General features: G+C 38.9%; 1 protein-coding gene across 1 annotated transcript in view; it reads left to right on the plus strand.

The window, feature by feature from the left end:
• The first annotated feature begins 1,467 nt into the window (after nucleotides 1-1,467).
• The window catches only part of LOC132398622 (F-actin-capping protein subunit alpha-2), a 50,714-nt gene continuing 36,299 nt past the window's right edge, over nucleotides 1,468-15,882 (plus strand). Inside the window, exon 1 of the mRNA XM_059978305.1 lies at nucleotides 1,468-1,574. Coding sequence (XP_059834288.1) covers nucleotides 1,536-1,574 — 39 coding nt within the window. The 5' untranslated portion in view covers nucleotides 1,468-1,535. The remainder of the gene's footprint in view (nucleotides 1,575-15,882) is intronic.

A 15,882-nucleotide genomic window follows, 5' to 3' on the forward strand; every position in this document is an offset into this window, starting at 1 on the left:
CTGAGTATCCCATTCATCTCCCTGGCAACCATCATCCTAACTCAGAGGCTTCCTGAATCCCACAGGCTCAAATAGTACCTGTGACAAATTCCCACTCTTTTTTGACTCTTGGAGCTGGTGTTTCTTAGTCTGAAGCCATGGGACCACATGGATTTCTAGGCAAGGCACCTGTCACTCAGAGCTGAACCCTGCTCCCACTCCGTACTTAGGTCTTCCCCTCATTAGGAAAAGGTTTTATTTTCCAGATGCCTAAGTTTTCATAACACACAGGGACCAAGTAACACTTAGAAATATCCTCAGTAATGGAAGTTCAAACTCACAAGTATGCAGATCACAAAAAAACGAGATTAGTTCTCTTTTGACATCCTTGCTATTGTTCTCAGAACTTCTCGCAATGAAGGCTAATGTGTCATTTGCCTCCTCATCTGCTAGTTACACTTGTACGTTTGCTTTCAGTGACTTGCTGTTCAAGGACACTGGCTCTTTCATATATATGAGCAATGATTTAAGCTGATGTTTCATTTGACAGTTAATGATGACACCCTGACTTGCCCTCTTTGTGAGTGACACACTCCAATAGTTCAAAATCATTCATAGGCGGGGGATGAGATTCACCCACAATGCATTTCTAAAGCTAAGCTCATTTTCAACTGCATTCATGAAACTGTAACCGGCTACCACTATTCTATGTAAAAGAAAATAAAAGCAAGTCTTTACATATATTTAAGGCAGAGGTTGATAGATTGTTGATTTGTCAGGGCATGAAGGAAAGGCAGGAGAATGAGGCTGAGAGGAAAAATGGATCAGCCATGAAGAAATGATGGAGCAGACTCGATGGGCCAAATGGCCTAATTCTGCTCCTATATCTTACGTCTTTTATCAACTTACATTATCTGATTGCACAGGAAAATTTGAACTGTGATTGGTTTATTAATGGCGTATGTTTCAAGGTACAGTGAAAAGTTTTGTCTTACATACCGTTTATACAGAATCAGATTTTATCTCACCAGCAAATGTCATGAAAGTTATTAACAGCGGCAATGCATGATAATAGAGAAAAAAATCATACACAGTGTTGAGCTAAAACAGTAACAGAATGCAGAAATGTAACACGTTACCGAGCTCTCTGTTTCCTTCCAGAATTCCAATTCGTCGTATTTGAGATATAGCCCACTTCTGTGGCAACTTGTGCAAAGTTGCAGATGGAGTTAAGAGCAAGATCTGACACAGAGTGTACTCGAAGTAGAGTAGTATAGGGAATGAATAATTACTAATTAGAGTTAGATATAACGATTGTGACCATGCAAAAGTACACATAATTTTTTTTTCGCCTGCATTCCTGCACCCATTGTGCTCCTGGGGCAGTGGCATCGAAAGTCTGTAGAGGGCGCGCGTGCGCCTCGGCGCGCTCCCCCGCTCCCCCCCTCCCAAGCCTGGGCGCGCCCCCGCACCTCCAAGCGCGCCCCCACGCCGGTCTTTCGCCTTACCCATAATGCGCCGCGAGAAGCGCTCAGTTATTTACAGCCCGGCCCAAGATGGCGGATCATGAGGAGCAGGTCTCGGAGGAGGAGAAGGTGAGGGGTAATTCGCGACATCCGGCTGCTCTAAGGCACTGGCTACGGGTGTAGGCACTGCGCTAGCTTTGTCGGCGTCTACCCTGCCGGTTGACGACAGGAACGCCGTGTGCGCCGGCTGTGCCCGGGGCGTCTCGGCCCTGCCCTGCCCGGTGCTAGTGCAGGGCCGCTTTATTTTTAGCTCGGTGCAAACCGCCCGCAGTCCTTGTAGGGTCGTTGAATGGCGGGTGCCTGGGGCAGCCCAAAAAAAGCCGACTGTGCCGCCCGCACCTTCGGGCGGGGGGTGGGTGCCAGAGCTCGGGCGGGGCCAGGGCTGAGACTGGGGCGGGGTCCCGGACTCCCCTCGCCTCTCGTTCCCCTTTGGCTCCGGCTGCTTTCGCCGTTTCAGCTTCGGCCGACGACCTGACACTACTGCTGGAGCCGGGGAGGGCAGAGCGCAGAACGGTACAGCTCCCAACCGATGGCCGGTGTCCTCCTTCCCGGTCGCCGCTGCCCTTTCCCAATGCCGCAGCACTCACTTTGTAGGAATTGTGTGTCCAAACACCTCCCCGAGGCTGCTATACCAGCTTCTATATGTTAGTTTAAGCGTTGGCGAGAGAGAGAATATCCAGGCTGTATTTCTCATTATCTTTCTCTTATATGTTTTAAAGCATTTCCTGTTGGTAAAGATGGCAAAGTTATGATCTGTAGGTTTCTGTAGGTATTGCGTCTTTTGTTCATTGTTGCTAGAAATAAACTGCTTAAAATCATCTCCTTCAGTAAACAGTCTACATTTGAATCATGTTAACTTTCCAAGGAGTGCCGTGCCAATCAGCCTGTAATCACACATTTCATTCTGTGAAAACAGAACTTTTGTAATTTTGTTTGAACTTGATATGAATTAGTGTTTTACTCAAAACACGTCCTTGAAAGTTTCAAAACAACTAGGCGCACAAATAATTTTCGAAGGTTCTTTCTATTGGGTCCAATGCATCAGTTATTTTGGTTTTAAATACTTTGTGATTTCTTTGAGTTTTAACATTACCGTATACTTCACTTGGCTTTCTATCGGAAGTCATGTCAGTTTCATCTTCACTTTTCAACATTGATCACTACAGTAATATTTTCTTGGAATTCGATGTAAATTATTTCAGGCCTACACAAGTATTGTCAGGGCAGCTAATACATTTTTTCCTTACGCTGTTCTCATAATTTAGAATTTTAATCAGTCTGTACCTGTATTCTTATTCCTGTTACATGATGTAAAAGGGATTGATGAATTTCACACAACGGCAGACCTGTGAGCCTCCATTTTGTTCAAAGTAGATTGAGTGTACGAAAGCTAATTTTTTTCCATCTGCTGAAGAAGGTACAGTTTCATGACTTCTGATCTGCAAATGTCTAATCTAATGGGCAGTTTCTCTTGATGGTTTGGGAGGGAACTAGACAACAGTAGATGGACCAAGGTGTTTAAAAGGACTACTTGATTAACAGGTTGGCAAAGATAAATATTTGGCTGCTTTCAGTATGTTTTTGTAAATCATGAATGTTCAGGTGTTAATTGATTTGCTACTTTGTTAGACAAATCGAGGCAGGTATAGTAATTGATTTGGATGTTTATTAATCAACGGTGTTGATTGAGTGTTGGAGTGCAAGAGTAAGGAGGCTGTGTTGCAATTCTACATGGCTTTGCTGAAAATGCGCCTGAAGTATCTATCTTAAGGAGGTTTGGAGATATTGTAACAAACATTCATTTAATTGGTTGCTGCAGTTGTGCAGTTTTATAGCAAAGTACAGATATTACACAGGATGGCGACGCACAGAATACTAGAGAAACTCAGCAGGTCAGACAGCATCTGTGGAAAGGAATAAACAGTCGACATTTGGGATTGAGACCCTTCATTCGGACTGGGGGAAAGATAAGTCAGAGTAAGAAGGTGGGGGGGGGGAGGGGAGGAAGTAGTACAAGGTAGAAGGTGATGGGTGAACTGAGGAGGTGGAGGGTGAAGTAAAGAGCTGGGAAATAGAATGGTGATGGCGATAAAGGGGTAGAAGAGAGGGAATCTGATAGAGGGTAGAACACTATGGAAGAAAGGGAAGGAGGAAGAGCACCAGAGGGGAGGTGATGAGCCTGTAAGGAAATGAGTGAGATGGGGAAATGGAAATAGTGAAGGGGGGACAATTACCAGTAGTTCAAGAAATTGATGCTCATGCCATCTTGGCCTGAAACGTCAACTGATTATTCATTTCTTTAGATGCTGCCTGACCTGAATTCTTCCAGCATTTTGTGTGTGTTGCCTTGGATTTCCAGCATCTGCAGATTTTCTCATGTTTGTGATTAAATTGCCTATTTCATGCAAATTGAGTCTTTGCGATCTCATTGAGATATACAGTTGAGGGCTTGAATGGCTGTTATCCCTGTCTGCAAAGAACCTGGAAACTGATACAGGGTCAGCTATTTAGAGCAGATGTTTTGAACTCTGATTTTCCCATGACTATATTCAAAGTTGAGGTGGATAGATTTCTAGATTTTCAAGGAATTCAGTGGGATATGGTGGAATTAAACTGAGTACTCTGAAAATACATCTTTGATTGAAGAAATGTTTGTGGTTTCAGATTAGTGTATTTGTTATCAGTCATGGCAGTTGCGCAGGATTGGGGATCTCACTAAATGGTTGAACAACCTTAAGAGACTGTGGCTTGTTATTTCTTTTATTCTTCTGAAATGCCACTATACAACTTCATTGAGGTTTGTTACTTGTACCTCTAAATTTGTGACTCAGTACAATGTCATCTACAGTGGAATTCTGGTTAACTAGGACACATTCAAACAGTACATTTTCGTCCAATTAGGCAGCTGTCCCAATTAGCCGAAGTTTCATGGAAATAGTTAACAAGGTATAAAAAAGCCAAACTGCCAAGTATCTAACAATTTGTGTATTTAAATGAATATAGAACATATCAGAACACTGATACCTCTACAGTACTATGTAACTCTATTAGTTCCTAATAGTTATTGACAGAAGAATTCATCTGTCAAGTTCTTTTGATTGTAAATGAACAAATCAGCGCAGGCACATAGTGCAGATAATAGATTAAATCCTCCAAATCTTTATTTTCATTGTAACATTCAAAATGGTTATTAATACCTTCAAATTCTTTGTAATTCCTAATTTGTTGAAGTAGTTCACTCCCAGCTGTTTCTGGAATCTCCAAACTGAATGCTGAAACTTTAGAGAGCAAAATGGTTCCAAATTGTCTTCCTGCTTATTTTTTCAACTACCAGTGACAATAATCATTGCTTTTTGAACACAAGCCACGTACAACTGATTCTATTTAAAACTGATCGCTCTAGGCATGGTGTCTTGTCTACTGGCCATGCATGTGCATGCAACTGTTCAACAATGGTCTCTTGCCTTAATTAAGTGGCATAGTATCCCAAATGAACGAAGGGAATCCCAGTTATTTTTTCGATTTTTAGTTTTCCTTGAGTTGTGCAAATAAATGGCTGCCCTGGTTAAACAATTAACTGAAATCCACTGCATATGCCAAAAAGCTGTAAAGGATATTTGTTTTAATTAACAAGTACATACGTATTCACAGGTTTGTTTTGTGATAGGAATGTAGTTATTTAGAAATTTTCAAATTAAATTAGTCTATAGGTATTAACATTTGTGTGAATATTTAGAATAGGTTTTGGATGGAGGACGTTGTCCTGGGAATTTGGTAAACTGTGTGCATACACTGTTTATCAATTTAGAATGTTTTATAGGTGCCACTCATCCTCTTCAGTCTGAAATACACTTCTGTGCAAATGAAGTGAGTTTACTTACATTCTCTAGCTATACTACATTTTAATCGTTACTTACCAGTTTGTTTGAATGACATTGTAATTTCTGCCTCAGCCAACTGTCACTACAGCTAGAAAGATGCATTAATCTACAATGGTTATTTTTAAGTCTGTCTGAGCATTTGTACTTTGTACCAAAGTTGAGTTTAATGCACAGATTAATCTGTGTAATAATGAAGAATTCAGTAAGGTGATAAAATGTTTAGCTGAATTGAAAGTTTATGGATACTTCGCTTGTGTTTCAAGATCCAGATATTGTGGGTTTAAATGTAATCTGAATGAAAATGCTGGTATAGACGTTGGAACGGAATGCTACAAGATTATTTATAGACTTTATGAATTGTTTTAGTTTCTTGAGGATAAAATAGCTTTTAAGTTACATCTTTGTTTTCTTCGGCCCAGTTAGATCCTTCCATGTCATTTGTTACTCCAGTGAGCCTGGATTCCAATACACAGCCTCTCCTAATATCCTTTGCCCATATTTTCCTCAAGGAAGCAAAAAGTTTTTGTTCTTGGTGATAATTTTATGGGAAGGGGAGGGGTGTATGGAATCTCGCTCTGCCTGACACTGAGTTTTCCGTAGATTGATTTAGTGTTTCAAGAGATAACAAATTAAATAAATCTTGTCTGCACTGAAGTTGATTTCCTACACAGTGACCAAAATTAGGGTGGTTTGTGATTGCTCACAGGTAACTGTTTGGAATTCAATACATACATTCATTCATTATTTTAAAGATCATTTGTTTTTAAACTGAAATAGTAACAGAATAATTGTTTTTTTACCTCCATCCTACTATGTACTTTTCATAAAGACTGATTAAAAAATACTACTGTAATTAATTTGATAATTGCTATTGGGTTTGTAGTAGAAGTATTCTATGTCTAGTCTGGTATATATCATGTGACATTTAGTCCTTCTGAGCATAGTTGACCCAATTGCTGAAAAATATAGACATTCTTTGTGAATTTGAATTTCTAGATCTTTCTTCTATTATAGATATCAAAACTAACAATATAATAATTGAATGGGCAGTATTACTTTATAACATGTCCTTTTTCAGTTAACAGTTACACCAGTGAATGAGCATAAGGATTAAATATTAGCGATGCATCTAGAAATGCAGTAGTTAAGGAGGACTAGCTGTTTTTCAGGTACAGTCTGACCTGGATGCTTTGTTGTCTTTGTGCTCAGGAATAGACAAGTGTTGATGGGGGGGGGGGTGGAAATGTGTGGGTACAAGAGCATGTTGCTCATTATTACAGTAAAGTGTTCAGAAAAGCAAATGGTTCCTGTAAGATAAAAATTAAGATGCAACCAGAGGCAAAACGTAACTATTTGTTTTCAGCAAAGCAGGACAGTTTAGAAATTGATCTATGGCTGTGGGTAGTGGCACCTGTTTTTTTGACAGGAAATTGCGCATGTGCTTTAAGAAAGGAATTGACAGAGAATCTAAACTAAGTGGGATAGGGTTGCTAAACAAATACAACTATCCTATAGGTAACAGATTTAAGGATAATCATCCAGAATAATTTATCTGAGAGGAAAAGCTGTCATAAATAAAGGCAATGAGATTGCATATGGGGGAAAAGTCACTTGTAAAACACAGGGAAAGGAATACTTATAAATCAGGAGGCTAAGATTTAACTCCAATGGCTCGGCACATGGGCAGCTCTGGTCTTTAAGGGGACCTTCTCTTTCCCTAGTCACCCTCTTACATTCATATAACTGAAGAATCTCTTAGGATTATTTTTAATCAAGCTTGCCAAGTTCATTCTTGACCTCTTGTTTTCCCTCTTAAGCTTGGTCTTAAACTTTTTATATTCATCAAGGAATTAATTCATATCTAGTTTCCTACTTTTTGCCTGCCAAGGTCTCAATATCTCTAGTCATTCAGGAGTCCCTGAATTTGGTGTGTCTACTCAGTGACACTGTTAGTGGAGCTGTATCCTGAGGGCTTCAGCATTCTTCATTCAATGTACATTCCATGCAACATCCTCCTAAGGAGTTTACTTTGGATTCTCCAGTTTCCTCCCAAAGATATGGCCCTTGTGTTATTGGGAATGAGGGATGAATAGGATTAATTTTAAAGGGTGCTTTATGGTCAGCCTGGACTAGTTGACCATGTTTGTTTCTTTGCTGTATAAGTTGGCAGCTCTAAATCAGGTTAAGTACCCCTTATCTGAAATGTGAAAATCCAAACATCTCCATAACATCATGAAAGGGAAATTGTGCAAGGTGCTGGGATGATCAGAATTGGGTTTATATCACCGGAAGCAGTTCAGTGCTATATATTATATAGAAGAAGCTGACTAAATTTACAACTCTCTGCAGCATCTTTCGATCCTATGCAGTAGTCTGTCTTACCTTCCCCCCGCCCCCCCCACCCTCCTCGGTACCAGACAGTGATGCAGTCTGTTAGAATGCTCTCTGTGGTACACCAGTAGAAGTTTTTGAGTGTTTTTGTTGACATACCAAATCTCTTCAAACTCCTAAGTTCAAACTTCATTATAGACACTGTCTTGCCTACTTTGTAGCTGCATCAATGTTGGGACCAGGTTAAGTCCTCAGATCTTGAAACTGCTCACTCTCCACTTCTGATCCCTCTGTGTTCCTTCATCTTGCCCTTCCTGAAGTCCACAATCAGCTCTTTTTGTCTTACTGACATTGAGTGCAAGGTTGTTGCTGCAACGCTACTCCGCAAGTTGGCATATCTTGCTCCTGTACGCCCTTTCGTCTCCATCTGCAAATCTACCAACAGTGGTTGTATCATCAGCAGTTTTATAGATAGTATTTGAGCTATGCCTAGCCACACAGTCATTGGTACAGAGAGATTAGAGCAGTGGGCTAAGCACACACACTGAGGTGCACTAGTGTTGATCTACACTAGGTGTTACTAGTGTAGGAGGATATGTTATCACAAATCCGCACAGATTCCAGGCAATATGCAGATCCTTGCACATCACACTGTTCTGAGAAGTGACCTTGCATGTGTGTTGAATAGAAGTTAATGAACAATACAAAACTGCTGCATAAAGTGAAAAATGAAGATCTCGATTGTGTTTTGAAGGAATACATTTGTTTGTGTCAGAATGAACATATGCCACTTTATTGGTATGCTGATCATGAAACAAGGAAAGGTTTATCCTGACAAACTGCAAATTTAATGTAATTGTGAATATTCAGCAGGCTGGTTGCAGAAATTTAAGAAAAGGCACTGCATTGCTTTTTTTAAAAGATCTTAAATATTTTAAAGATAGTGTCTGTTGATCATGAAGTACTGATAAGTTTGCAAAACTCTTCACTGAACTCAAACACCAGAGCAAGTGTACAATGCTAATTGTTTTTACACCTTACATAAACCTTTTTTAAAGTAAAATACAAATGGTGCTCTGTAACCTTTTAATCATAACATGACATTGTAGATGATACTGAAATCTGGTTATTTTTTATTGCTGTTCAGCATATGATTCGGGTATTCTGATGCTGCTGTGTTGTTTTTGTAACTCTGCACACATATTTTCATTATATTAATGGCAAGTAATTTTTACTGTTAAGTGCATACATGTGATGAACAAGTGTAAGACTAATACTGCTTACTGGTATTAGAGTTGGGAATTATAGTGATCCCATGCTATCTCATTGCATATTCCAGAATCCAGTCCCAAGCATTTAGGATAAGGGGTACTCAACCTGTAGCAAGAAAATTGCAACTATGAAATGATAGAAGTAGACTTTGTGACTATACTTTTGTAATATTGGGTAAGGTAGGATTTGAAGCACAGGACCAGTTGAAAGTTGTTGTCTATACACATTTTTGTATGGTGAATCACCAAAACCCATTGATGTAATACCCACTTTATATATTTCTGGTAATTCGCTAGTCTTCCAGAGAATTAAATATTAATTCTTCACTATGGCTGTCAAATTGCATTATTCCCAGAATCATTATTGGTGTTCCTTAAGATTATTTGTGTTACTGATTCTGGATAGCACTTGCTATAGTAATCAAAATACAATGGCACATCTTCATTCAATTCCCTGCCTACCACCCTGTTTATTATTTTTGGTTACAGTCGAATTAGTAATTGAACTGCACGCTTGGATTACAGTTGAACTTTTAATACAAATTCTTTAAAAACCTGGGATGCATGGCAATAAAAATGAACTGATTTGATCATTGGAGCTCATGTCATGGGTAACTTCATGATTTGCCTCCTTGGACATTGTTTCCCTCTTCCTTAAAACTGTAGATTGTTTTCCCCATTTAATTTATTAAGCAGTATGAATCCTAGGGTGGATTTCATGTTGCGGTGAATATTTGGCAGAACTGTTACTGCACACACAACTTTTGGGAATGGTGCCCAAGAAATGATAAATGACTAATGTGAATGTACATGTCCAAGGACCAGCAGCAAAAGACATGGAATGCTGTCTCAGATCATTTTATGAGGAAGGTACTTCGAAGGCTCAAATTCCAAGAGGACAACCCAAACAACTTCATTAGTCTTTGATGGAGTAATAGAGAATAAATCAAGGTAATATAATGTTATATTTAGATTTTCTTCAAAAAATGTCCAATGAAGACTCCATAGTGTTGCAGTTGTAGCCAAAACCTGTGTAGTCAGAAGACCAATAGCAGAACGAATATCAAACTAATAGTTTGATATAACAGGTAAGATTAGCTGCAGATGACCCAGTGATGCTAAGTGTCAGTACTGCAACCATGCTTGTTCCCCACTTACACTTAACCTTTCACTCATTTATGTAAGATTTACCTCACATGCTGGATGTGGCCAATAAGACGAACTTATGGAATACAAATGTAATTGATAATCTTCAGTTTCTCATTTGAGGTGCATTTTGCTAAGAGGAAATCCATGCTATTCTTTACAGTAATATGGGCTAGAAAGCAAAGGGACCTTGAATATTGGTACTCAAGGTGAAGTGAAAACAGTTTAATAAAGCCATTCTTAAAAGAGCAACAAAGTAATGCTGAAGCTGAAATTATGCTTATTAAAGCTGGGATACAGGACTCTAAAATTACAAGAGAGTTAGATACTGTAAACATAAGGTTCTGTCAATAGGATATGGGATCTGTTGATAAATTTAATAGGGAATTGAGTAATTTCTTTATCCAAAGTAATTGGAATGTGGAACTCTGTGCCACAGGAAATAACTGAGGCAAATAAGATGTATACAAGGTTAACTTAGGAAGGCATATGGAGAAAGGTGGGTTGATAGTTAAATGAATAAGTGTAGGTGCATAAACACTCAGAACTGGTGTTTAGAATTTTATGTAACTTCAGATCAGTTGTTGACATCAGATTGTCTCAACAGAAATTTCACATAGCTGACTGATTAAATAGGAATTGCCTTCAAATATTAATCTTTTCTTTGGTTCATATGCTTGGTAAAGGTTTTAATATATTATAACAGACTGTGGGGGTGGGGAAGAGTATCATTAAGCAGATCATTTATTTCTGAAGATCTTGGCCAGAGTTAATGCTCCATGTCAACTTCTGTCTTTCATCAGCACAACAAACTGCGATCCAGCTTCTCAAATACTTCCATGTCATTCACCTCAACAAATACCTGTGACAGCAGTTTGGAATGGAAGGGTTTACTTATGCTTGTTTTTATATAGAAATTGTCTTTGTATGAAACATGGGAAGAGAGAAAATAATCTTGGAAGATCTCTTAGTAAAGGGTACTAAATAGAGGTTAATGGAATGCTACAAGACTGAGCCTCATGGGGATCTAATGGATTGATAAGTAGATAAGTGTTGTCCTTCAAGCTGAAGAGATGGATTTTGTTCATTATAGAGATGTGGACTTAAAAATTAATTATCTTTGCCTGAACAAAATAACAAATTAAGCAGGAGCAATTTCGTTATTTACCATCATTAATTAAAATGTTAATCCTAAATTGGTTGATTTGTTAGATATGTTGTATTGATTGAACAGGTATCGTAGAGTCAACTCCCAGTATACAGTAAGAATTCTCTATTTAATATTTGGGTATAGCAATTATTCACCTCGGTAATAAATAGAAAAAGTATTTTTGAGATCATGGTCAAGCTCAATATTGGAAGATTTCTTTGATTCAAGCTTTGGCTGAAGAGTTGGTGCAGTTTTGGCAAAAGTAGAATGTAGTTCATAAGTTAATTTTGATGAATTACAGATATAAAAATTAGAGGGCAAGAGCTCGAGTGACAAAGATTTTTGGGAGTTGGAACCAGTGAAAGGGGCAAGAATGTGTTGGGAAATATAAAGTGTTTTATAGTTCAATCAGTGGAAGTATTGGATAACCAGTAGATTAAAAGAATTTCCACTTGAGTGATCAGGACATCTTCAAATTTGTATGAGCAATATGGCCAGCAATGTTCCTGGACTATGCATTGTAGGTTGCTAATTAAATACTTTGCTTGATTAAATTGACATAGTTAAATGAACTGAAATTGGAAGTATCTGCGTTTGGATTTTGCATGAAATACCAAATAGATCCTTTGTGCAACATCTAATGGGAAAAGGCTCTCACACTATTTAGTGAAGAGTGGGGGGACACTTGCCCATGTTCAGAGCAATTATTGTGTCTCAGGCATACCATTAATCATTTTCTCATTGCTGATTAAGGTCTTGTTGGGTGCAACATTCCATTTCCCTACATCAAAATTGTGACTGTAATTCATAATGATGGAAACACTTGAGGATTTTGAACATATTCTATAATTTTAGATTCATTTTAACATTTGGCTATGAGATATTTTAGGATTGGGTATATTCAAGTAGTAAAAATACTGGGTTTAGAAATGTTAAGTTTAACCTGAAGTTATTTATAGCTGTTCCCTTTTTAAGTTCTTAACCCCTTCCAAATAAGCCACGAGTAGACACATCCTGCTACATGTTTGGTGAACTAGTTTCAGTTGTAATTTCTTCAGTATCCTCAATTTTTTTAATGGTAATAGCATAGGAGGTATTCTCCCAGGTTTTTCCTTCCTTGTTGACCTTTTGAATTCTTTGCACTTGCAAAGCAAACTGATCTGGATTGATATTGTTGGTTTTTTCTAAAATTAATTTTATTTTTATTTCTATACTTTTAAAGTGATAAGACAACAAATACAAATAATTTAAAGATGGTTGTAATGAAGGAGGTATAGGATTGTATACAAATTCCAAGTATTGAGTCTTAATTGAAAACAATCCCCTTTGACTAGCATTTATAGATTAATACAAAAATTACTCCAAAATGCTGTTTATCAGACATTCTTTGATCAAGAATTGTTGAATGAAATAAAATCAACTTTGGTATTTTGAGATACTAACAACCAGAAATAGACTGGGGTAATAAGTTTTGCCAAGACAGGAAAGGGAATTCTTGAATTAATGGAAAATTCCTTTGTATTCTTTTATCAAAGAGGCAATAATGGACAGAAAGATACAGAATTTGATTAGACACACAAAGGTGGCAGTGTTTTCACTGCTGGAAAAGGTCATAGTTACAATATAACTATTTTGAACAGGTAACTTGCTTAAAATGGGTGTGCCAGTGTTCCCGCTTTTTTTTACATCTGCACAGTCCAGCCATTACTCTTAAGCATGAAATTTTACACGGCCTGAAAACTGCCTCGCATTTTAAATGTTCATGTGATAATCACATAAACCACGACTCAACACATATGATGTCAGGCAGTCAAAACAACTGAAAGGCACAATGGGGAAAGTAAAATGTTTTGACTAGATGGCATTAGTGTTCCGCTGGTCAGTGGTTTATTACCGTTCTGTATTTATTCTGTATTACCATTCTGTATTTATTGTTACAATTTGTAACAGTGTTGTAACTTGAAACGCTAACACTGTAAATAGGTTGAAGCTCCAGGATCTTTCAAAGTAAAGACTATGGCATGTTTATTTAGAACATTTATGGATCATATTCATTTAACACAGTTGTAGGGAATTCCAGAACTAGATTTCAGAATTGACAGAATTCCAACTACACGACAGCAAATGCTATGTGCACGGGAACATCTCGGTTTCTGTGTAGCTATGCACTTACGCAGCTTAGAGGGATCAGTGGTGGGCATAGGAATTCTCTTTTTGGAGCAGCTGGTGAATCTCTGGAATTCTGTACTCTGGTGGGTTGTGGAGGTTAAGTTATCAGCTGTAATTAAGTGACTGCAGGTACATTTTTGAAAGATCAGAGAATTGAGGACTGTAAGCAACTTGCGCACAAGGAGTAGAGAGCAATAAGTCCTTGAAGCCTGCCTCTGTTCATTTTAATGATCATACTGAATGGCAAGGCACACATTAGAGGCTACATAGCCTACTTCTGTTCTTATTTTATGACCTCACACATCATGACCTCAGAGAGCCTGGTCCTGGAACTCAGTGGGCCAGGCAGCATCTATGGAAAAGAGTACTATCGACATTTTGAGCTGCCTGGCTGCTGAGTTCCTCCAGCATTTTGTATGTGTTGCTTGGGTTTCCAGCGTCTGCAGATTTTCTCTTATTTGAGGCTGGTCCTGGTTGGCCTCCGATCCCTGCTCCAATCAGCTCTTGATCCCCTCCCAGGAGCACATTGATCAGCTACCTGCTGAACAGAGCATGCTCCCACTTGGGTAAACAGGGCAGCACTGTGAGGATCATGTGTTTTTATTTTGAGTGCCTTCAGTACCATACCACCCTCATAGCTGTGTGGAAAAGCTCCGTTCATTGCAGCTTGGCCCTTCCATTGTATCCTGGATAATGAACTACCTGACTGGCAGACCACAGTTTGTGTGGCCTCAGAGCTGTGTGTCAGACATGGCTATAGGTGGCACTAGGGTCCCATGAGACTGTATTGGCTCCCTTCCTGTATACCTCAGACATTAGATACAAGACTGAGTCGTGTCATCTGCAGAAATTCTCTGACTCAGCAATATTTGAGTGTATAAAGGGAGGACAGGAGAAGAACACAGGGCCCTGGTGGAGGACCTGGTCGAATGGTGCAAACTATCATCTGCAGCTCAACATCAGTGAGACAAAGGAGATGGTGATGGACTTTAAGAAGACCAATCCTGTTACTATTGGTGGTGAGGACCTAAAAGTACCTGGATGACAGATTTAAGTGGCACACTAACACAAGCGTTATGTACAAGAATGGCCAGAGTCATCTTTGCTTTCTGATGAGTCTGGGGTCCTTTGAAGTATGCAGTCCTCTCCTTCACATGTTCTACCAGTGTGTTGTCTTCTATGTGGTGGTGTGCTGGAGCAATGACATCAATATGCCTAATGTCTCCAGGCTCAATAAACTGATTAGAAAGGTTGGCTCTGTTATAGGGGTCAAACTGAACAATCCAGAGGTCGTAGTAGAACAAAGGACCCTCCAGAAGATCCTGGCAATTCTGGACAATGTTTCTTGCCCTCTGCATGCTACCTTATCTGAACAGAGGAGCACTTTCAATAATAGACAAAGACAACTGTGCTGCTCCAAAGTATGCTATATGAGGTCCTTGCCCTCAGCCATTAGGCTCTATAATGAGTCAAACTACAGCTGAAGAAATGATGACTCCTCCTATTAGACTGTTATTAACCTCTGTTTACCAGAGCTTATTTACCATGCATTGCTATACAGCAAGTCCCCGGGTTAAGAACATCCGACTTACGGACATCTCGTACTTACGAACGGTCTGGCATAAAGCCTATTAAAAATTTGAGTTGAGAACATTGCGCAGCTTCAGCAATTCATTGGCTCAGGGAAGGAGAACAACGTCTGCCATTTTAAGTCGGATCACTTTGCCGTTAACACTGTGAGTGTGTAACTTTGTATTTGGCTTAAATTTTTGTCTTATTTACCCTTGTAACCATGCCTCCAAAGCGTAAATCCAATGCAAGTGCTGGTGATGCATCAAAGAAAAGGAAAACAATCATGATTGAAAATAAAGTGGAAATAATAAAGTGATCGGAAAGAGGTGAAACGTCATTGGTCATTGGAAAAGCGTTAAGCCACCCTCGGTCAACGATCGGAACTATTTTAAAGGATGAAGTGACAATAATGGAGCATGTGAAAACCCCTGCCCCGATGAAAGCTACAATAATTACTAAGCAATACAGTGGTTTAATTATTGAAACTGAAAGGCTATTGATAATTTGGTTAGACAATCAAAATCAGTGTAATATGCCTATTAGCCTTTAGTGCACAAAAAGGCTCAAAGCCTTTTCAATGATTTAAAAGCTGCATGTGCAGCAAGTGAAGGTGATTGTGATGAAGAATTTGTTGCGAGTAGGGCTTGGTTCAATTGTTCCAAAGTGAAGGCAAATTTACATAATATTAAAGTACAAGGTGAAGCAGTGAGTGCCGATGTAAGTGCTGCGAGTTATTTTTCTGAAATGTTGAAAAAAATTGAGGGAGGTTATTTGCCAGACCAAATACTTCATGTAGACAAGACTGGCTTATTTTGGAAAAAATTGCCTGAAAGGACCTACATTTCGAAAGAGGAGAA

The sequence above is a fragment of the Hypanus sabinus genome, chromosome 8 (assembly GCF_030144855.1).
Source record: "Hypanus sabinus isolate sHypSab1 chromosome 8, sHypSab1.hap1, whole genome shotgun sequence".
NCBI classification, from domain to species: Eukaryota; Metazoa; Chordata; class Chondrichthyes; order Myliobatiformes; family Dasyatidae; genus Hypanus; species Hypanus sabinus.